Source organism: Myotis myotis, unplaced genomic scaffold, assembly GCF_014108235.1.
Source record: "Myotis myotis isolate mMyoMyo1 unplaced genomic scaffold, mMyoMyo1.p scaffold_m19_p_12, whole genome shotgun sequence".
NCBI classification, from domain to species: Eukaryota; Metazoa; Chordata; class Mammalia; order Chiroptera; family Vespertilionidae; genus Myotis; species Myotis myotis.
The window spans coordinates 38,313,364-38,336,200 of NW_023416316.1; the positions used below are offsets into that span (position 1 = coordinate 38,313,364).

General features: G+C 38.6%; 1 protein-coding gene across 17 annotated transcripts in view; it reads left to right on the forward strand.

The window, feature by feature from the left end:
• TRPM6 (transient receptor potential cation channel subfamily M member 6) overlaps positions 1-22,837 on the forward strand; it is a 121,526-nt gene that overhangs the window by 34,546 nt on the left and 64,143 nt on the right. For 16 of the 17 annotated variants that reach the window (XR_004971271.1, XM_036330821.1, XM_036330811.1 and 13 more), the window contains 11 exons: positions 1,836-1,960; positions 5,098-5,269; positions 6,745-6,913; positions 8,234-8,357; positions 10,459-10,531; positions 10,653-10,753; positions 14,428-14,562; positions 15,786-15,839; positions 17,698-17,835; positions 20,209-20,343; positions 22,466-22,743. Coding sequence is in view for 16 of the 17 variants with exons in the window: in XM_036330821.1 (XP_036186714.1) it covers positions 1,836-1,960; positions 5,098-5,269; positions 6,745-6,913; positions 8,234-8,357; positions 10,459-10,531; positions 10,653-10,753; positions 14,428-14,562; positions 15,786-15,839; positions 17,698-17,835; positions 20,209-20,343; positions 22,466-22,743 (1,504 nt within the window). In the remaining variant the exon portion in view is untranslated. The remainder of the gene's footprint in view (positions 1-1,835; positions 1,961-5,097; positions 5,270-6,744; positions 6,914-8,233; positions 8,358-10,458; positions 10,532-10,652; positions 10,754-14,427; positions 14,563-15,785; positions 15,840-17,697; positions 17,836-20,208; positions 20,344-22,465; positions 22,744-22,837) is intronic. The other variant, XM_036330819.1, reaches the window with a different exon arrangement.

Consider the following 22,837-nt stretch of genomic DNA (forward strand, 5'->3'; position numbering starts at 1 on the left):
CGGCTTATTATCTTTTTTCTGTGCTAATGTCATATACAGAATCAGTACTCTACATAGGATAAATAAGTGGTGCAATGTAGTGTTGTGATTAAAAGTCAGATTAAGCCAATCTCAAGAGGCTATATATACTGCGTGATTCCAATTATGTGACATTCTGGAAAAACTATGAAGACAGTGAAAAGATCAGTGGATGCCAGGGGTTAGATTGGGGATAGGAGAAGGCTGGAGTGCATAGGCAGAAAGATGATGTTTAGGGCAGTGAAAATACTGTGTGACACTATAATGATGACTACATATCATTTATACATTTGTCTAAACCCAAAGAGCAGAGGTGGGGAATGTTCGGCCCACGGGCTGTAAAAGCCCTTGAAATCATTTGGTCTGGCCCTACCAAAGCATTATGGGTGAGTTAATTAAATGCTGGAAGAAATATAGCAGTCTAATTGTTTTAAATATATATTTTTATTGATTTCAGAGAGGAAGGGAGAGGGAGAGAGAGATAGAAACATCAATGATGTGAGAGAATCACTGGTCGGCTGCCTCCTGCATGCTCCCCACTGGACATCAAGCCCACAACCTGGGACTTATGACCAGAATCAAACCTGGGACCCTTCAGTCCACAGGCTGACGCTTTATCCACTGAGCCAAACCAGCTAGGGCTAACAGTCTAATTTTTAAATTGATAATTTGGTATGGCTCTTGAATGATGTTATAAATATCCAAATGGCCCTTGGCAGTAAAAAGGTTCCCCACCCCTCCCATAGAGTGTACAACACCAAAACTGAACTCTTATGTCAACTATGGATTTTGGGTGATTATGATGTGTCAATGTAGGTTCATTAATTGTAATAAATGTATCACTCTGGTGGGGGTTGTTGATAGTAGGAGAGGCTGAAGGTGTGTGGGAGTAAGGAGTTCATAGAAATTCCCTGTACATTCAGTTTTACTTTGAACCTAAAACTGGTCTAAAAAGTGAAGTCTCTTAAGAAAAATCAGATTTCCTGGTTTGGAATCCAAGCTCTACAATTACAAGCTTTATAACGTTGAGCTAGTTACTTAACTTCTTTGTGCCTTAATTTTTATCTATAAAATTGACTAATGTACTAAGAAAGTTTCTCCTTGAAGTGTAAATACATGTAAAACACTTAAAAGAACACCTGGTGCATAGTAAGAGTTGGCTGTTATGATTATTGCTACTATTAATCCCAGAAGGGCAAACATTAATGTACTAGAGGCCCAATGCACGAAATTCATGCAAGAGTAGGCCTTCCTTTCCCCGGCTGCCGGCACCGGCTTCCTTCTGGCACCTGGGACCCGGGATTCCCTCGCAGCCCCGGCTTAGTCCAGAAGGTCATCCGGAAGGGCATCTGGTCTAATTAGCATATTATGCTTTTATTATTATAGATTAGCTCTGGAATCTTTGTGTATATAAAACTATTAAAATAACTTGCCTCAATGAAGCCCGGGACTGATCTGAAGAATGTTTTACAGGGACATTGCAGAAGGTTAGAGAAGAAAAAATCCTTAGAGAATTTATGATTTAGGGGCTGGGCTTGCGGGACATTCTGGTTGGACAAGTGTGGGGGCATAACATGACTGAGGTGGCGGCAGAAACTGCTCATAGGGAGAGGAGCATTGTTCAGGTAAAGAGGTCAATGAGAGGAATAAGAGGTGTCAAGAGGGAGTAGAGGAAGCCAAGATACAGAAACTAATTCCACTGTGTCAACAACTTTTCCTAAAATGGCCTTTTGTACAATTTGTCTTTTTCTGGGACTCATGGTGTTTTTTTCCTGATTTGTGAGTTAAAGCTTAACTTCTAAACTGCTTGTTCATAGGAGTGTCCAAACATGTTGGGGAAGCCTTGAAAGCACATTTCTCCCAGTGCTTGAGAAAAATCTGGACAGTTGGAATCCCTCCATGGGGTGTCATTGAGAACCAGAGGGATCTTATTGGAAAAGATGTAAGTAGACGATCCTTTCACAACAGAAGGAAATGGACATGTATCCGATTGCCAGCTTAGCTCTATACCTGTGTATGCAATGGACATCTGGAATGTAATATATTCACAACCAACTCCTGACTTCCTACTGCCTCCCTTACCCTGTCTTTGAAAAGGACAAGCCCATCCCTGCAGTTGGTCAAGGAAAAACCTTGGACTCATCGTGGAAGATCTCTGTTTCATGCCTCAAACCCGATCGTTCAGTAAATTTTCTCAGCTTTAGTCTTAAAAATATATCCAGAATCTGACCTCTTCTGTTACTGAGCAGGTCCAAAGCTGCCATTTTCTGTCACCTGGATGAATATAAAAGCCTTCCCTACTTTCATTCTTGTCTCTTATTACAGTCTGTTCTAAACGCAGTAGCCAGGATGATTCTTCTAAAATATAAACTAGATCATGTTACTCTGAAAAATCCTTCAGTGGATCCGGTCTCACGTGGAGTAATAGCCAGGCTTCTTGCTGTGGCGTGCATGTAGCGAAATAAGGAACATCGTGATTTGGCCCTTCTCTTCTCTTGTCACTATTCTCTGCTTCATTCATTCCTGTGTATTGATTCTTTGGTTCCATTAGTTTGTTTTTCTAAAAGGAATAGGCTTGTCTAATTAGGTTTATGACTAGTGGATATTTTTGGTAAGAATCTCAGATATTACAAAAGGTCTGAAGAAGAAAGATAACTCCTATTAATGTCTTGTTGTGTATTATTCCATATGTATATATATGCATGTGTATAGTAAAAAAAAGTTTGTATGTAAAGTAAGTAATAATAGAAACCTACTACTGTGAATCTGTTTTTTAGCTTAACTGTTTAGCATAACTATTATTTAGCACAAAAAATAATTAACTTTATTTTTCTATGTCAATGAAAATATAGATATGCTTATGGTTTATTTTAACCTCCATTTTGGAAAATTTAAATATATTAAAGAGTAGATAGATTAGAATAATGAACTCCTGTATTCCCATCTCCTGGCTTCAACTTATGAACTGATAGTCAATTTTATTTCATCTATTTCCTTATCCACTCCACACCTCCTCCCTCTATTATTTTGAAGCAAATTCCTGACATTAAATAATTTCATTGGTAAAGATTTTACTAGGTATTTCTAAAATATGTGGACAATTAAAAATATAGTAGTTACATTGCCATGATCATACCTAACAATTAACAATAATTCCTGAATATCATAAAATATCCAGTCTGTGTTCAAGTTTCTGATAGTTTCATAATTTTTAAGTTATTTGATTTCATTATCCAAAAAAGTTCCCTGGATTGTGATGGGTTGATATGTCTTTGAGTCACTTATTTGTTTAATTGAGTCACTTTAAATCACCTTTAATATAAAGATTTCCCCCTCCATCTCCTTTTGTTTGGTCAATTTATTTGTTGAAGACACTGGGTCATTTATCCTGAAGAGTTTCCCACAATTTGGACTTTGCAGATTTAACCTCTTATAGAAGGGTCTAGACCAGCCGTGGGCAAACTACGGCCCGCAGGCCGGATCCGTTTGAAAAGAATAAAACTAAAAAAAAAAAAAGACCGTACCCTTTTATGTAATGATGTTTACTTTGAATTTATATTAGTTCACACAAACACTCCATCCATGCTTTTGTTCCGGCCCTCCGGTCCAGTTTAAGAACCCATTGTGGCCCTCGAGTCAAAAAGTTTGCCCACCCCTGGTTTAGTCTGTTTCTCTGTCTCCTGTAAATTGGTAGTTTGATCCAAAGATATGATCAGATTCAGATTCTATTTGTGCAAGTTTACACCACAGGAGGAGATGTGTCCTTCCCTGGTAACATATGATATCTCATTTTATGATGTCATTGCCTACATTCATTATTTCAGTAGGGTTGCAAAATGCTTATATATATTATAGTGTTCTTTCTTCATTTATTAAATTGAACACTCCATAGAGAAAAACATTTTATTATCAGCCATTATGATCATTTATGATCATTCCATAAATAAAATATATATATTAAATCTGTCAATCATTTGCTCTTTGTTTCTGGCCTCAGTGTTACCTTTTGAAATGATAAAGGTAACTTTTTAGGAATAATGTTTGTAAAGCTTATAGTGCTTTTTTTTTTTTTAATTTATTTTATTGATTTTTTACAGAGAGGAAGGGAGAGAGAGAGTTACAAACATCGATCAGCTGCCTCCTGCACACCCCCTACTGGGGATGTGCCCGCAACCAAGGTACATGCCCTGACTGGAATCGAGCCTGGGACCCTTCAGTCCCCAGGCCGATGCTTTATCCACTGAGCCAAACCGATCAGGGCTATAGTGCTTTTTATATTCATTATTTCTTTTAAGTCTCACAGAAACCCTTTGATATAGAAATTCTTGCCATCTTCATTTATACATGAAGAAAATCAGTCTCAGAAAGGAGGTAGGGATTACCTAGAATTAGTTAGAAGAGTCTGGACTTAAGTTTGGGCTCTCCAATTCCAAATCCTTTCCTCTCATCTCGGAAAAACAATTAAGAATGGGAACAGTGTAAGGACGAGTCAGTAAATGTTAAAGATCTGGATGTTTTATATATAATGAATTGTCATTTGGTTGTCTGCTACTCCTCATCTCATTTGGAATACTAGAAAAAAAATTACTGTCAAAATATTATTCTGGAATAGATCTTCTAAAGGCATAGTTTCTGGACAATGATGTAATCTGTGTAAAGATGCAGATTCTTGAACCTTTTTCCAATCTTCTGAAGCAAGGTAAGTACTGAAATTGAAAAGAAATACTCAAAACCATTTTTAGCAACATGGCAGTGCTGTGACATCCAAACACATGATCAGTGGGCTTATCTTGCTGAGTGAGGGGTGTGCCCGTGTTATTGAACTTGCATCATTGAGTCTCATGAACAGAACTGCATACTAGTCACACATAGTAGAACACATCAGTCAATAAAAAACTGGAATATTAAAAAACACACATATTGATCCTTCCCCACAGATAGCTTGAAAAGCCCTGTTCTTGGTAGCAAGTTGTGCTTTTTTAACTTCAGCAAGAACCTCTATAGTACAGAGAGACAGGCCTTTGGAGCAGCTGAACTGAGGGAAGGACCTTGAGCTCTGACCCTCCCTTGTCCTTGCAGGTGGTGTGCCTGTACCAGACCCTGGGGAACCCCCTCAGCAAGCTCACCACACTCAACAGCATGCATTCCTACTTCATCCTGTCCGATGACGGGACTGTGGGCAAGTATGGGAACGAGATGAAGCTCAGGAGGAACCTGGAAAAATACCTCTCTCTGCAGAAAATACACAGCGGTGAGTACCACAGGGGGTCAGCCAACAGGTCCTGCTGTGGAGCTAGTGCTCCACTGTCATCTGTATAGAGTGGAGCGGTCCAAGGCAGCCCCTGCCTTAATGTGTGTGAGCCCACAACCAGAAGAAAGCAGGATGTGCGGTGGTACAGAGCTGTGCGTGACAGTTGGGAGAAAGGAAAAAATATATAGTATTTTATGGGGACAGTATAGACAGGGGAGGTTTTGTGGAAGAGTGGGGACTTTAGCAGAGCGTCCAGGAGTCCTTAGGGCTGGATGAATGGAATGGGATTGGCTGAAGAGCAGGAAGGAGACTGGCCTGAGAAGACCAGGGGTATGAACTTTGAGACTCAGGGGAAATGACATTTCATATGTGGGTAGGGTTGCCTCAGACAGGGAAGAGGTTGAAATCAGAGCTTTTAGGAATAGGAACCATGGAAGGTATCCATGCTGTGTCCTGCTCACAGTGGTGCTTTGCGATGGCCATTTTGATAGTATCTACAAGAGGGAGAGGTGAGCGAGGGCCACATTTGGTGAGCATCCCTGAGTGGAGAGGTGGGAATCCTTGCAGGGAGGAGGGGGGCTGGGTGCTGCCTGGAGAAATGGAGACTTTTTGTTCAAGGCAGCGGAAGGTGGCATCTCCATAATCCAACCCTCGATGATGAGGGGGCCCTTCCTGGGATGGCTGTTCCAGGGGTTTTTAATTGGAGGAGAAATACTGTATTTGGGTGTCCCCAAAAATGTATACACACTTTGAATAATTATAAAGGCACTGTTTATTAATATACATTTCATTTTCAAAATGTAAAAGTGTGTTACATTTTTGGGGATACCCTGTATATACCCATGTATATGGTTCTAAAAATATAAATAGGATCATGCTATGCATTTTATTTCATAACTTTTGTTGACTTAATATTTTCAAAAAAGAATGACTCCAAAGTCTTTTTTTGTCTTCCTTACTTTAATAAAGTAATACTAGTATAAAGTCATGATAAGACATTCAAACAGTGAAAAATGTAATAAATTGAAATGTAAAAGTCTTTGAGTGTTCCTTGCCATCTTGTTCATAGAAATAACCACCATTAAAAGTTGATTGACTTGGCAAAATGTTGATCATTTTTGAAGATGAATGGTGGGTATATTGGGATCCATTATATTATTCTGCTTTATTTCAGATAGGTTTGAAATTTTCCACTATGAAAAGTTAAAAGTTTCTTGAAGACTATTTATTTAAAAAAAAATTACTGAAAGCCTTTAGCTATTTTTTTTTTAAACCAGAGAAAGCTTGAAGATACTATGTTTATTTAACGTCCAAGCTTCTGCTTATCTTGGACTTCACAAGCCTGAGTCATAAAGAGAGAGGGGGTAGAACAGGTAACAGATGTCTGTGGTGACATTTCCAATTGTGTGGAAATCAGAATAGGCCGAGATAGGGTTGCTTTGTAACAGTTTTGTATTGTTTGCCATCTGAAATAGGCTCAAGACAAGGCGTGCCCATGGTGGGACTGGTGGTGGAAGGAGGTCCCAATGTCATCCTCTCGGTGTGGGAGACCGTGAAAGACAAACACCCGGTGGTGGTGTGTGAAGGCACTGGCAGGGCGGCCGACCTCTTGGCCTTCACCCACAAACACTTAGCAGATGAAGGGTAAGTGGTTGGCTCTCACCTCAGAAACTGCCGTGACTGTCCCTTCATTTTAGTTCTTTAAGCTCTGCTTACATGTGGGCCGGATATCCTTGGCGGGTAGAGGTGGAGACTGGAATTCATTTTTCAATGATTTTTGTATTTATCAATTAAAATGCCCTCCAGTGACGCAAGTTGCTGTTTCCCTGAGCTGAAGAATGACCTGCCTCTAAGGTACACGTGAGGCTTGTCTGAGCTCCTGGGAAAAGCATTTGCAGGGAGAGTGAGGGAGGAGATGCTTCTGCAAATGCCGTTAAGGCTAAAAAATTCTGCAGTGAGTGAGGAAACCATTGTGACAAGATCACCTTCAAAGAAAATAGCAGGAATTGGAGAAATTAACATTCTGACATTTATATAATGTATTTTGTGCTTACTTGAGTTTTTAATTCTTTCCCCCTATTTATTTATTTATTTATTTATTTATTTATATTATTATTTTTAAAATATATTTTTATTGATATGAAATCAATAAAAATGAAGAGGAAGGGAAAGGTGAGAGAGATAGGAACATCAATGATGAGAGAGAATCATTGATCGGGTGCTTCCTGTATGCCCCACACTGGGGATTGAGCCACAACTCAAGCATGTGCCCCTGACTGGAAATTGAACCGTAACCTCCTCATTCATAGGTTAACCCTCAACCACTGAATGCCGGCCTGGCTCTTTCCCCCCTTTTAAATAAGGAGGTGATTTTTCTCTAGCCATCCCTATATCCACTGTGGTTTTTCCTATTTCAAAAGCGTGACATTTAGTAAATAAAGTGCTAATGAACTAAAATATAGATCCTGCTAATTTACTTAATAAACACTCATGCTTATGCTATAACTGCTTTCGGACGATTATTTCCTTACAGTTGATCTCCTTTTCAGCCCTCAGCTCTCTGCTTTCACCCTCCACCCTCTTCCTTATCCTTTCACACCTTTCCCTTTCCTAAAGTCACCCTCTATGAGCAGTTCTTGAACTTTTTGGAGTTTCAGATCCTTTTGAGAATACTATGTCCATAACTTCTGAAGATTGATGGCCTCCTGGAAATCTACCAGCTCAAGAACCTTGCCCAAGTTTAGTCTTTCCAGGATCATGGCCGAGCAGTCTATTCTCATTTTCAAATTCAGATTTCTGGTGCCGCTGTCTCTCTTTGCTTCCTGCTCATTTTCTTCCTGGGCAGAACGGTCCATAGAAGCCTCTCAGTCAGGTCAGGCAGACGGTTGGTTTTCTTGTACTGATGTTGCTGACTGTTCCCTTCTCTACATTGTGTCAAGTCCCAGCCACTTATCTCTCTCCCAGGACCCTCCGTCCTCAGGTGAAGGAGGAGATCATCTGCATGATTCAGAACACTTTCAACTTCAGTCTTAAACAGACCAAGCACCTTTTTCAGATTCTAATGGAGTGCATGGTACACAGGGATTCTGTGAGTATGATGAAGTGATGACTCAATCGACTTAAAAATGCTAATTTTTAACAATTGTACTATTTATTTTTATAATTTTTAAAAGTATGGAGTTTTTCACTTTTAACTTTGTATGTAAGTCTACAGAACTTGACCCTTAGTTGAGTAACCTGGCTTCTTAACCCTGCACTCCTTGTTGCAAATTTCCAAGGAATTTAGGAAAAAGCACTTAGCATGGCAATAGTACATAAAAGTTATTAATTTAGAGGAAATTACACATACATCTTTTCAGTGGTTAAAGGAACAGCTTCTTGTCTTAAGTGATCCCCAGTCTGTTGGGCTAGAGGACTTCATTGGGCATCATGAGTAAATCCTGTGGGAGATCATAAGGACCCACTGGCAATGGGAAATGTGACCATATACTTTGGGATAGAAAATGGACTCTAAACGCTATGAGCTGAGAATATAATATAGATTCAGAAAAATACTTTAGTGTTTTAGGGTACTTTGATGAAATTTTTTTTTCAATGATTGGATAATATGAAGTTGACAATTACGGTAAATATGCAGATATGTTATGATTTACTGTGATCTTTCTAGAATTTGAAGGCTGGGTCTAATTATACAAGATTTTTGTCATCTTTAAGCACCTGGCCTTATAAAAACCAATTGAACAAGTTCTGGCTAGACAAAGCATGGCTAAACATATGTGAAAAAGCCCTGGGGTTTTAGTTGTCCTAATAACAACAAAAGTAACAACCATGACTATAATTAGCAGTGTGCTTTCAGATATGTATTTCACCCAAATAGCCCAATAAGTGAGTTCAATGTGGCAGTGATTGCTTATTTCAGTTTCAGGCGGAGCTGAAGCCTACAGAAATTAAGTGATTTACTCAGAGTATGAAATAGTAGAGTTGAAACTTGAGCTCAGAGTTGGAAATTTTATACACTTTTTAAGAAAAGGACATGCTAAAGAGATCACGCTTATATTTGCCTCTTCCTGTCATCAAGGAAAATTACCAATGAGCGGTGGTGTAATACCAAGAGGGAACTAGAGAAGGCAACTAAGGGTTTGCACATTACAGGAATTAGGCTCTCAGCTCCTTTGTAATTGAAGTTTGATGTTACTCATGCACACAGAGGGACTGTAAGGTGGAGGGAACCAGTGTCTGAATTGTAGAAGCATAGTTTTTCTGTCTTCATGAGACATTGGAGGTTAGGGTTCCTCTCATTATGTGGGTGAGGAACCTCAGATACAGTGGTCAGAAGATGTTGACCCAAGTTTGACTAGTTAGTGGCATATGTAGGCCTAGAACTTGCCAATCTAGGCTCTTTTGTTGAACAGCCCCCTCTACTATATAAAAATATATTTTCTTTTCTTTTTTCATTTTTTAATTGTTTTATTGCTTAAAGTATTACAAAGAGTATTACATATGTCTCCTTTTTTTTCCCCGCCCTTGACAAACCCCTGGCCTCCCCTACCCCCCAGTGTCTAAAATATATTTTCATTTGGAAAGACTGAGATACATTCATTAATATCAGGAGACCTTGTATAGTAATAAATAATGTCCTTATTTGTCTTGAAAACATTAGTCGCATGCTGGGATGCACGGGACACTTTGACATTGTGATGACAGCCTGTGCTGTCCACTGTATTTGCTCATTGGGTGCATTTTAATTGCCTCACTTATTTTATGACAAATTCTTTAGGATTCACTTGTCATTAAAAAGCAAAAGTCTTAGTTTCTAAGGCGAAGTGAACAAAAGGATCTCATTTGGTATTCCTTTAAAATGAGGAATGATTTCCTTTACACAAGGAACTGAACTGAGTTTCTTTTCTTTATAGCATGTGTACAGTAAATTAATGTAGTAATGTTCTTTTATATAAGTTTCCTCTAGGAAACATGGATTTTTTAGTTGTTTCTTCCCCATGCATGCCCACAATTCTCCATTACCCTACATAGACATTTTCTCTTCTATAAGTAAATATTTTAACTCTGAGTGATTAATGGAGATTGTTTTATTAAATTCATTAGCTTGAGCATGAATTTTGTGGGTACTCTTGAAAGCATTCTTTGCTAGTTTTCAAAATGTATGGCTTTCTGTTTTTCAACTATTATAGATTATCATATTTGAGGCTGATTCTGAGGAGTTGCAAGATCTTGACCTAGCAATCCTAACAGCTTTGCTAAAAGGTCAGTGTCTGATAGGGTTACACCTGTTTCTTACTTCCTGTTTTTATATTCAGTGACACTGTGTGCTTCATATGTTGACATTTTAAATATAATATATGATTGTTCTTTTCTGTTACTCCAGGCACAAATTTATCAGCATCTGAACAATTAAATCTGGCAATGGCTTGGAATAGAATGGACATTGCCAAGAAACATATCCTAATACATGGACAACATTGGAAGGTATAATGACAATGAAGTTATTTGGGAAAAATATTTTGTGTTGGTTTGTTAGGTAGGGGTGAAAGAGGAAATTGGAGGGGAGATTAATTGGCTTCAGAGGGGTGTGGGGGTAGCATCCCTATAGTTAGGTGCCCAGGGATCACAAAAACATTTCTCTCATCTACTCTGCCTCCCTGAAAATATTGTCCCCCCTCCTTGGCTCCTGCATCCTAATTGAAGCTGAAAAAGTTTGGGGAAACACAGATCAGAAGGATTTTTTATTTTTTGAATGGGCAGATTTTTATATTGTTACTAGAGGCCCAGTGCATGAAATTTGTGCACTAGTAGGGTCCCTAGCAGCTGCTGGCTGCCAGCTGCCAGCCAGGTACTCCCTCCCTTCCCCTGGCCACCTGCCAGTGCCAGGGCCTCCCTCCCTTCCCCAAGCCGGCCCGCCCCCTGGTCAAACTCCAGTTGAGGGGACAATTTGCATACTATGCTTTTATTATATAGGATTTAAAACTTTAAGTTTATTTTATATATTTTTTGCATTAAATTGTAATAATTGCTCATAGTAGAAATTAATGAAAACAGAGAATAGTAAACAGAAGAAAAATTACCTGTAGTGGTAATCATAATTACTATTACTATTAACATTTTATTTTTAAAAAATTATAGTTGTTACCATATGACAGGCAGATTTTTTTGGGGTCAAACTAATCATACATATTGTTTAAAACATCAGATGTTACCAAAACTCTGCTAAAACCCAAAACAAAACACAGTAGTTCTTTTTCCTGCTAATCCCAAGAGCCAAGTACTTTTGACATTTTTTACTGTTCTGTTACTTATAAACCTCCATATTTCTAAATAATAATGTTGGTGAAACAGCACCAGGTGTTAGACTGGTTGAGTCAGATCAGACCTTGGTTCAGCAGCCTTGGTACTTGAGTTCTGGCTAAGAAAGAGTTTAGTCAGGACTCAAACTTTAAGAGAGAGTTTATTTAGGAAGTCACAGAGGTAGAAGTGAGTTGTAGAAGAAATGGGCTCAGGAAACAAACTACAGTGGCAAAAGAAGGGCCCTTGGAACTTAGGAGAAAAGCAAGGATATACTAGTGTGTACCTGGGGGAAGGAAGGGGGAAAGATTTCAGTGTGCTGGGGAAATATGGGGGTGGGAAAAGGGGTAGGCATGCTCAAGAGAGAGCTGAGCTGGGTTCTCTGTTCTAAGGACTTTTAAGGATGGTCATTTTAGGGGAGTTCCCAGGGGAGGATCTCAATAGAATATTCATCAGCTTTCCAGGTGTGTCCCTTCAGGGTTGTGGTCTCCACTGGATGGTCAGCGCCAGGGAAGGGAGTCATTAGTCATCACAGCTGGTCCTGATGTCAGCCATGGTATTACTCCACCTGGCCTTGCTTTTCTGGGCCTGGAGCTGAAATACAACTGAGGCCTAGATGTTGTCTCTAGTTTGACCAAAATTCTGTCTCTGTGGTCAGCAAAACTGAGGCTTTGTTCCTAAGATTATTTGATGCGGGTCAGAACTTCATTGTTCTGAGGACTTTTTTTTTTAATCCTCACACAATATGTTCTTATTAATTTTTTGAGAGAGAGAGAGAGAGAGAGAGAGGGAGAGAGAGAGAGAGAAATATTGATGTGAGAGAGAAACATTGATCAGTTGCCTCTCATATATGCCCAACCAGGGATTGAAACCACAACCTGGGTATGTGCTGTGAACGGTTATTGAACCCAAAACCTCTTGGTGTATGGGATGATGCACCAGCCAACTGAGCCACCCGGCCCTGAGGGCTGTCCTGAGGTCTTAATGCTTAAGGGAGTGGTCATGCAAGAGCTTGTATAGGGTCATATGAGGCTATGCTCTGGCCCCCTTGTTCCTCTTCTAAGCGGGTGGACCACCTGACTAGCGACATGCAAGGAGAAGAAACTTCAGAGGAGGGTCCAAACCCCATATAACCAGTGAAATTGAAAGGGGAGAAAAGGTTACCCGCGGGATGAGATCCCACCCTACAACGTCTGTTGCTAGGCACCTGGGACTTTTCCTCTCTGGTGACCTTACATACTTGGTCCACTGTCCTTGCTCTGCTCATGCCTAACTGCCTGCTACAATAAGTCATATTGCTGTCTTCTGATTCATCAGTTTTAGAGACAGCTCAACACTTCTGCCTGTGGTCCTCACTGCTGCAGTATGGACTCGTTGCCTGCGGTTCCTGGTGATGGACTGTCATCCTTTATTGTCTTGGGAATCCCTCTTGTGTCAGAGCATTCGTTTTCTGTATTTCTTATCTTCCTCTTTCTTGATTTACTCCTTTATTTTGTTGGTGTGCATCATTCACCAAACTCAGTAACTTCCTGAGAAAGGGAGTATAGAAGATTTTGAGGACTTATATGTTTTAATATATTTTAATTCTAGATTGGAAGTAATTCTCCTAGGGAATTTTGAATGTGTAGCTTCTAATACTCAGCATTGCTGTTGAGAAGTAAAAATCTTTCTGTTTTCTGATCGTTTGTGACCATTTTTTCCCCTCCTCTGGAAGTTTAAAAAAAGTCTTCCGGTTTTTCCAGTGTTCTGAGATTTCACAAATATATGTGTTATTTTGAGTCTTTAGGTCCATTATGCTGAGCATGTGCTTTCAATTTGGCAATCAGGTGTTTCTATTCTGGGGAATTTCCTCCCCTGTTTTCTCCGTTCTCTTTCTGGAACTCCTATTAATTAAATGTTGGACCATGGCTCTTCTAATCTTATCTTATTTCTTTTATCTAATGTGCATTTTCTTTGGTAGATTTCTTCAGCTTTAATTTTCATGCCTTGCAGGTAGCTTTTTTTTGTTTGTTTGTTTTTGGTAGCAGGCCATTAACTTCTAAGAGCAAATTGTTCCTTGTCTTTTTTTTTTTTTTAATGGTACCCTGAATATAAATATCTTCTTTTATTTCTGAGAATATTAATGATGGTTCTTTAGAAGTTTTCTTCTTCCTCATTGCCTGTTCCTCTTAGTTGATGTTTTGTGGGAAGGTCCCAACATGAGAAATTCAGCATCGGTGCGTTTGTTTCATCCCAGTGCTGCCAGAATTCTGTGGCATAGGCTTGTTTGGTTGTTGACTTTTTTCAGTTTTAATTTCTGGGGACTTTCACTTTCTGGCTTTCTGGAGACTGCTAAGTCAATTACCACTTGACCATCTGCTTTCCAACATTGAGAATGTTGCACTCTCGACTTTCTTGTATTAGGGGATTCATTTCTTTTTTAAAAAAAATAATTCCTTTATTATAGTTTTAATGGAGTTTTAGGTAGGATGTGTTTAAATTGCCATTTATACTTTTGGGTATCATTTATACCCCAAAGCCAGGTGTAGTTTAAATGGAAACGTGCCAAGTTACAAAAAAAGAAAAAAATGCCACAAAGTAGATTTTTATTAGAATTGCATTAAACCTGTGCTTTTATTAGGTAAGTATTGAGATCTTTATAATAGTCAGTTTCCCCACCCAAGAGCAAATTTATTCAGGATGTCCTTTATATCTTCAGGTTCACTTTTCATTACAGTATTTCTTCATTTGGTGCTAAAAGAAGATTGTATTTTGTATTTACCATGTTGGTATAGGTTTGAGTTCAAATACACGTGATCTTTTAAGTTATTTCTACTTTCTTAATTGTCTTTATATCTTTTATTTATTCCTACCCTCTGAAGCCTGGCTCACTGGAACAAGCAATGTTAGATGCTTTAGTGATGGATCGGGTGGATTTTGTGAAGCTCTTAATAGAATATGGAGTGAACCTCCATCGCTTTCTTACCATCCCTAGACTGGAAGAGCTCTATAATACAGTGAGTATTGGAACATTTCATCAATCTCCTCCTTTAAAATTTACATTAAGGTTTAGCTTGAATGTTCAAGTCTTCTTGAATGTTCATGTACAAATATAGCTTATAGAGAGATAGACTTTTCAACCAAAGAACTATTCTTACTGATTCCATTTGATCCTAGGGATATTTTTGTATTTCCCATCATTAACTACACAGAATAGAGGTGTAATCTAACTCAAGAAAATATTGTAGTAATTATGGTCTTACTATCATAATGAATGCCACAGATGGGAATAGGAATAAATTAGTTTAATTGAATTACTGAAAGCATCTTAAGGCCACTGTTAAAATTCTGTTCCTGCAACTTTTTATGCACTCCCTTATTGTAACTAAACTGGCTTAATCATTGTAAAAACACCAATTGCTTGAGTCATGCACCCTTCCTGAAATGCCCTTCCTTGTCCATTGAATCTTAGTCTTTCTTTAAAGTCCTATTCAAGTCCTGTCTTTTTGACTGGTCCCTATAGAACAAATTATTTTCATCTCTTGAGCACACACATCTTCATATTGTTGGTTATTTTTCTGAGTAAGTACCCATTCTTTTCTTTTTTTAAAATATTTTTATTGATTTCAGAAAGGAAGGGAGAGGGGGAGAGAGAGAGAATCATTGATCAGTTGCCTCTTGCACATCTCCTGCTGGAGATCGAGCCCGCAACCTGGGCATGTGCCCTTGACCAGAATTGAACCCGGGACCCTTCAATCTGCAGGCCGACGCTCTATCCACTGAGCAAACTGGCTAGGGCAGTACTCATTCTTTTCTATTCGACTGTAAAAAGTCTGCAAAGAAAGTACTTATATTCTTCATTGACTCTCTCAGAAGCTTGATTGAACATAGTAAGGGTTCAATAAATATTTGTTGATGGAAAGTAATTATGTGGCTTATATATGTTAAAGGGTAGTTACAAAATTAGCTAAAATTAATTTCTGTCTCTTGTCACATAAAGCTAAGCCCTTACTACCTACCTATACACATACATCTTGCTTTGAAAAGTATTTCAATCTAATTACATCTTCTCTTGGGAAACATCTTCCTTGGAATTAATGTGGCTTAAGCTGCATTCCTAAAGATGTTAAAAGAAAAATTTTCAGTATTCTGGATTATTTATGCATTCTGAAATAAAGTCCCCCCCCCACCCTGGTAATTAAAAGGCAATTAAAATTCTTTTTTTTGTTCTTTATTACAGAAACAAGGACCTACTAATATGCTCTTGCATCAACTTGTCCGAGATGTAAAACAGGTAACCTAGTTACGAAGTTGTGCACATTTCTTTATGCATTGCCTTAGGTTTTGATGGAGGTTTCACCAGATTTTGCTTTGTAAAATGTAGATTTGGATTTTCTAGTGAATTACTTACCCCTACCCTCTTTACTAGTGACTGAACAATTTCATCACCAAAGCATACTTTTATAAATTTACTCTGTGTTTTAAAAGATTTGATCCACCAAGTGAGTATCATAAGCTAATAATTATTTTCTCATATCAATCAGAGACACATAAAACTTCTAATCAGAACTAGAGCTCAATGTGGTACAGCAGTATTGCCATTGATGATAATAATATCTGTTAAAAATACACTTCCTGGACATGTGATTTCCCTTGTTTTTGTTATTGTTTTGACTATTAATGATACCTTAGTGATGGCTTGGAGGCCCTCACTTCTTTTTTTTAGTCTAAGCATTGTCCTAGGGGACTAGGATGAACCCCATTGCTCTGTTCCCTTCCTCGTAATTTGCTGATTGTATTTTTATTGAACTTTGAGTGAAGTCAGATTTAAAATAATCTGTCCCATTACTTACCAAAACTTCTCAACTTTAACAGATTTTTGCGCCTTAATTCCTTCTCTTTTAATTAATAGGAGCTTTTATTCCCATGTGCAGAACACTGGGAGTGCCTTTTATTTGTCACCATGATTAATATCCATCCACGACGAGCTTGAAAAGTTCTTTCCACATTTTTCTGAGGTCTAATACCTTGATGGAGAGAGTATAGGCTTTCTGGCCATATTGACGTGGTGGGAGAGCCAGAGGGAAAGGATGCAGAAGACATTTAGCTGTCAAATTAGTAGTAACCAAAAGTGTCTGTGCCAATGTAAATTTAGTTTGCATCGATTGTGCTAGATCAAAATGCTTCTCCTTGGATTATTTCCTTAAACTTAGATTCTGTCACAGTAAACTGAAGAAAAAGGAATGGAACAGGTTAAATAGGCTCTCACCTTGCAGCAAATAAGACCATAATTTTTATCGTTTCTTGAAAATTATGAATGTGAAAAAGTGATATTAAATCATTTACATATTTACATATATACATATATATCACCTTATTTCTTGTTCAGTGCCTCATGAACGTTATCCACAGAGAGCTTGTTCAGTGCTCTGTGTGCCTTTAAAAGTGTCCTGTGAATTACACTTCAGAAATAACATTTTTGAAGGTGGATTTTTAGGGGCTGAAATAAGTTTCATTTAGACTAAGATCCAGGTACTCAGAAATCTGTTGCTAGGCTCTCCTTACCAACCATAACATTTGTCTTGGCACAGCCTTATATTTGGACATCTCATTTGGTTCTGCCATCCCCTGTTTCTTACCTCTATGTGTTCCACTTCCTTCCGTATTCTTGTTTTGCGTATGATATTGTCAGCACAATGCAAAGTGTTATAGCCATTTTCATAAAGAGAGAGGCTGAAGATTTAACCTATTGTTAATTTTTGATCATATACATTCAACATATCTTCCAGTAATATTACTTCTGTTGTAGTCGTTATGTTATTTCCACTTAAAAACAATTTTTAATACTATACTTAAATGTATTTTATTCTAAAGTATGTGCATGCGTGAGAGAGAGAAAAAGAGAGAGAAAAGGAGCAGATATAAGCAGACATTCAATGTCTACAAAACTAAAACCATATTAAAGCTAAGTATCCTTTCCCATCTCAACAAGGAGTTTGTATCAATAGCTGGTCATATTAATTGATGAGTTTATAAAAATGATTGAAAAGTATGGCTCTATCTCTTTGCAGTTGATTTGGTTATGCTCTAATGGCTTGGAAAAGTAGGGAAAGAGAACGGAAAGTAATAACTGATTACATGTTTTGTTTCAGCATACCCTTCTTTCAGGCTACAGAATAACACTAATTGACATTGGATTGGTAATAGAGTACCTCATTGGTGGAGCGTATCGCAGCAGCTACACTAGAAAAAATTTCAGAGCCCTCTACAATCTCTACAGAAAACACAAGGTAGCACAATTGAAAAGACCCTAGTAAAATTACGGAAGGCTCATAAAAGTGGCTTGGGAAGTTCAGATGGGAATAGCTCCTAAAATGGGCATTCTGTGCATCAACATTTTTTGAGTATTTGCTGTATGTGAGTTACTGTGCTGATATGTGGGCCTGGGATGGACATAACGATCAGGAGTTTAGAAACTCATAGAGGGAAAAGATTTATAGATAACTAGCCATGATACAGAACAGATTAGAATATGTGCTATACTGACACAGAAGTGATGTGATGAGAAAGATTAGGGGGAGAGATGACCAGTTCTTTCCTTCCCTTCTGTCTCTTTTGAAAACCCAGAAGTCTAAAGCTTAATGGGATTCGATCTATAAACTCATAGTAGTCCGTAGTCTGGAGGTGACAAACTTGGGACAAGTGTGGGGATTGTATTGAAAGATGCATGCACAATGTACTTAAAATACATATTGTTCATCATAGTTTTTAAAATCTAGGAATGTGAAATCAGACTGGCTAACAGAGAAAACATTGCTTGTTTCTTGAAACTGCCTTTACAGAGCAGTAAACTGAAGAGACTAATTTTTATTAGAGGCTAATTGAAATGTTAGGAAAAGGCATTTTTGAGAAGAACAGAGACAGTGAAAGGCACAGGGCTGTGGACGTCAGGGGATGTTTTTGCAGTGAAAAGGAGACCTTTGTCATTGGAGAAGTGCCAGGAGGTGGTGAGGGATGAAACTGGGAAGGTAAGTTGGGGCTAAGATCACGTGAAGAGTCCAGAATATCAAGCTTCCCAAGGTTTCTTTTGACCTTTATTCATAAAGAATTAGGTGACATGAAAGCCCAACTTGGCTTTAGGAAATGAAATAACAAAACCAAAAGAAACCCAGTGTGCACAGAGAAAATGTTCTTTATTGAAATTTCAAAAGCATGGGGATACATTTGAGGTGTCAGCCCCTTCATTTAAACAAGCTACAGCTTGCTGTGTGGCTACCAGTGGCAGGTACCAGGACTGACTGTGGCCTCGGTGCAGTCCAGGGGGGAGCAGGCTAGGCACCTGTCCTGGTGCCCTTTCTAGAAATGACCCATTTCTCTGATTCTTGTCTAGTGAAGAAGTACTGAGTTTATTGTGTTGCCTCATAAGTTAGATCATGGAGTTACAAATACATGATTTGGAGTCAGAGAGATCTGGAATTGAAGCTTTGTTTTGCTCATTAGTAGCTGTGTAATCTTGAGCAAGAAACTTAACTTCTCTGTGTGCCAGTTTCCTTATCTATAAAAGGAGAATAACAGTACTCCTTTTGTAAATTTATCAAAAGGACTAAATAAAACAATAACTGAAAAACCCATATTTTAGTTTTTTTTTCATAGTGGGTATCGTAACTGTTAATAATAATTCTCATGATTATCACTGATGATACTAATTAATTCTTTATCACAATAATAATAAGTAGAGTATTATCTTTAAAAAGTCTTCACCCCATCACTTTTATGTCTAATTTATATCCATAAAACAGAAACTAAAAATAAATAAAATAGTTCAAAGCCTAGGGTTTGTACCATAAACTTTATATTTGTCCCTTTACCAATGTTTCTCTTTGTTTTTCTTTCTCATTGATTAAAGGTTCATGCAATGAGTTTTTGTGTTTTTTTTTTTAATATATTTTATTGATTTTTTACAGAGAGGAAGGGAAAGGGATAGAGAGTTAGGAACATTGATGAGAGAGAAACATCGATCAGCTGCCTCCTGCACACCCCCCACTGGGTATATGCCTACAACCAAGGTACATGCCCTTGACCGGAATCGAACCTGGGACCCTTGAGCCCGCAGGCCGACGCTCTATCTGCTGAGCCAAACCGGTTAGGGCAATGCAATGAGTTTTGTTGTTGTGCTGAGCCACTGGAATTCCGGTGGCGATCTTATATAACACGTGGAGAGATTCCACAACTTCCTAACTTAACCTTAACCTGGCAGCTGTTTGTGAGTGGGGACTTTTCCTTATCAGAACTGTGTATCTTTATTGCCTATTCTGAGTTTGTTCCAGGTATGGAACATCCATTGATTTCTAATGGAATTTCCACATTGAGAAGGAATGCAGATCCATAATAGGGAACAAAAGAGCACGTTTCCTAAGGTGTTAGGAAATAACAGTGCCTTTAGTAAGAAGGAGATCATGGGAGGCTCTTTTTGGGTCAGTGAGTAATTAATCTGATTAATGATTACTTATTAATCCCGGATGAGAGAATACCATGGGCTATTTGGTAGGACACAATACTATATTTGGTATTTCATTGTCTAGAAATACAATGTTAATTGTCATCATTATAATCTTCTTTTTCCCCTTTTTGTTTTATTTTAAAAATAAAATCCTATATGCCAGCGAGTGACCAGCTTTGCTCAGAGCCTTTCCCAGCCCCCTGCTCCCGGGAGATGTGCCTCAGGAAAGAGAAAGGAATCTGCAGAAAGCACGCTGCATTCCCAGTTCATCAGAACCGCCCAGCCTTACAAACTCAAGGTACTGTTTCTTATTTTTAGGTTTGAAAAGAAAATTGTTCTTGCCTACTGAGACCATTTCTTCCTTTAAAATTAGAGAAAGGGAGATACAACTAGAGGACCCGTTAACAAGTACCGTAAACAGATGGTGCAAATGAAAGCATAACGGAGCTGCCTTATAACAATGAGCAAAGGCCTAGGACAGGGCACTGGGAACGAAAGAGTACCCGGGGTTGGCACCTCAGCCTGTCTTCCTTGTTCCTACTGCCACCTGGTCCAGACGGTGACTCGGGAAGGCAGTCCATGGGATGGTATGAAAAATGTAATTGTTAACCCAACACCAAACCCTCATACCCTTTCCCTGCGGCTAATTGGATATGACTACTTCCTTCTCCTTTACTTCTCTCTTTGATTACTCTTTTACATCTTAATTTTCCCCCTTTGAGACTTTCTTAAAGTTAATTTTAGCTTAATGTTACAGTATGAAAATGATAATGTGTGCGCCCACGCGCATGTACACAGCGTTGTTATTTCCCTTTCTCTTTTTTTGGTTATTCTCCCTCTTGCTATACAACCTCAGTCCCACTTGCCTCTGGGGATGAATGCGTTGCTCAAGAGTTTCCATATAAATGGTTCCTATATTGGCTGAAAGAGATTTGCTGTCCACAGCTCCTAGAATGAAAATCTTTTAAAATAAAATTACCCTTAATTATCGTCAACGAATACAAACTTCCTTTATTTATAGAAATAGAGGAAGCTTGTTATAATTTTTGCTATTACCCCACCCCCCCATTTAATAAAAAAGAATTGTTGAATCTTATTAGTTTCCAGGCACTATGTTGGGTGCTTGGTTGAATTTGGACTGCAAGTGGGTTAGGGAAAATATAATGATAATTGAGAAATGGTCCTCCCTGCCCCAAAGTAATATCCATACTGCAGTATGATGGACATTGCTATTGAGACACATACGCAGTGTTACAGATGAACATGGCAGGTTAGAGAGCAGCATTTGAGATGAGCTATAAATGATGGGTTTACCAGGTGGAGAATAGTATTTCATCGTTACCCATTCCCCTCACTAGAGGAATATAATCAGAATAAAGAAAACTTAAAACCAATCTATTTGGATGCATGTTGGCAACATTAATGACATTTTTCTAAGGGGATATGAATCATTTGTCAGGTGAGGTTAGAGTTGTTTTTAAAAAAATATATTTTATTGATTTTTTACAGAGAGGAAGGGAGAGGGATAGAGAGTTAGAAACATCGATGAGAGAGAAACATTGATTAGCTGCCTCCTGCACACCCCCTACTGGGGATGTGCCCGAAACCAAGGTACATGCCCTTGATCGGAATCGAACCTGGGACCCTTTAGTCCGCAGGCTGACACTCTATCCACTGAGCCAAACTGGTTAGGGCTAGAGTTTTTTTTTAATAGTTGCCACTTATCCAGTTTGTTATTTCAACCCATTTCCTTGGGGAATTAAAAGTTGTCACATATTCAGTGGCTCTGTTCCAAAGGTGTAGTGTTTTAAGTTGTACTAAATGAACTTATCGTATCTCAGCTTAGGGACCCTGGAACTATTAGATACAACAAACAATAGATTACTTTAGAGGCCAAAGTTTTGGTTTCTGGTTTATAAAGTTCTATTATATTTTTTAACTGCTCTTGACAATTAATTATTTATTTAAATTACAGTTTACATTCAGTATTACTTTGTATTAGTTTCAGGTGTACAGCATAGTGGTCAGACAACCACTTTACAAAGCGTTCCTCCCTGATAATTCCAGTACCCACCTGGCCCCACACATCACAATATTGTTGACTATATTCCCTATGCTGTACTTTTCATCCCCGTGAATGTTTTGTACCTACCAGTTTGCACCTCTGAATCCCTTCACCCTTTTCACCCAGTTCCCCAGCCCTCCCTTCCCTCTGGCAACCATCTTTCTGTTTTCTGTATCTGTGAGCCTGTTTCTGTTGTTTATTTATATTGTTCTGTGGAATATGATATGATTTCACTTATATGCGGGATCTAAAGTTCTATTATTACTTACATCTCTAGGATACCTGACTTGTTGCATTATGTAGAACATCATGTACCTGAGTATTTAGAAACCTTTCCTATTTTATTTCCCAACAGGAAAAGCCTGTAGTTCTTCATAAATCAAGGAAGAAGTCAAAAGAACAAAATATGTCCGATGACCCTGAGTCTACTGGCTTTATTTACCCTTACAATGACCTGCTGGTTTGGGCTGTGCTGATGAAAAGGCAGAAGATGGCCATGTTCTTTTGGCAGCACGGAGTGGAGGCCATGGTCAAGGCGGTGATTGCTTATATACTCTACCGAGCCATGGCCCGTGAGGCTAAGGAGAGCAACATGGTGGATGATGCCTCGGAAGAGATGAAAAATTACTCAAAGTAGGAGTTCTCTCTTCACTACATACTAAACATCGACAGTTCTTAGAACGGTTAGACACTTTTATCTCCCTCACCTTAGAACTTGTGAGATGAG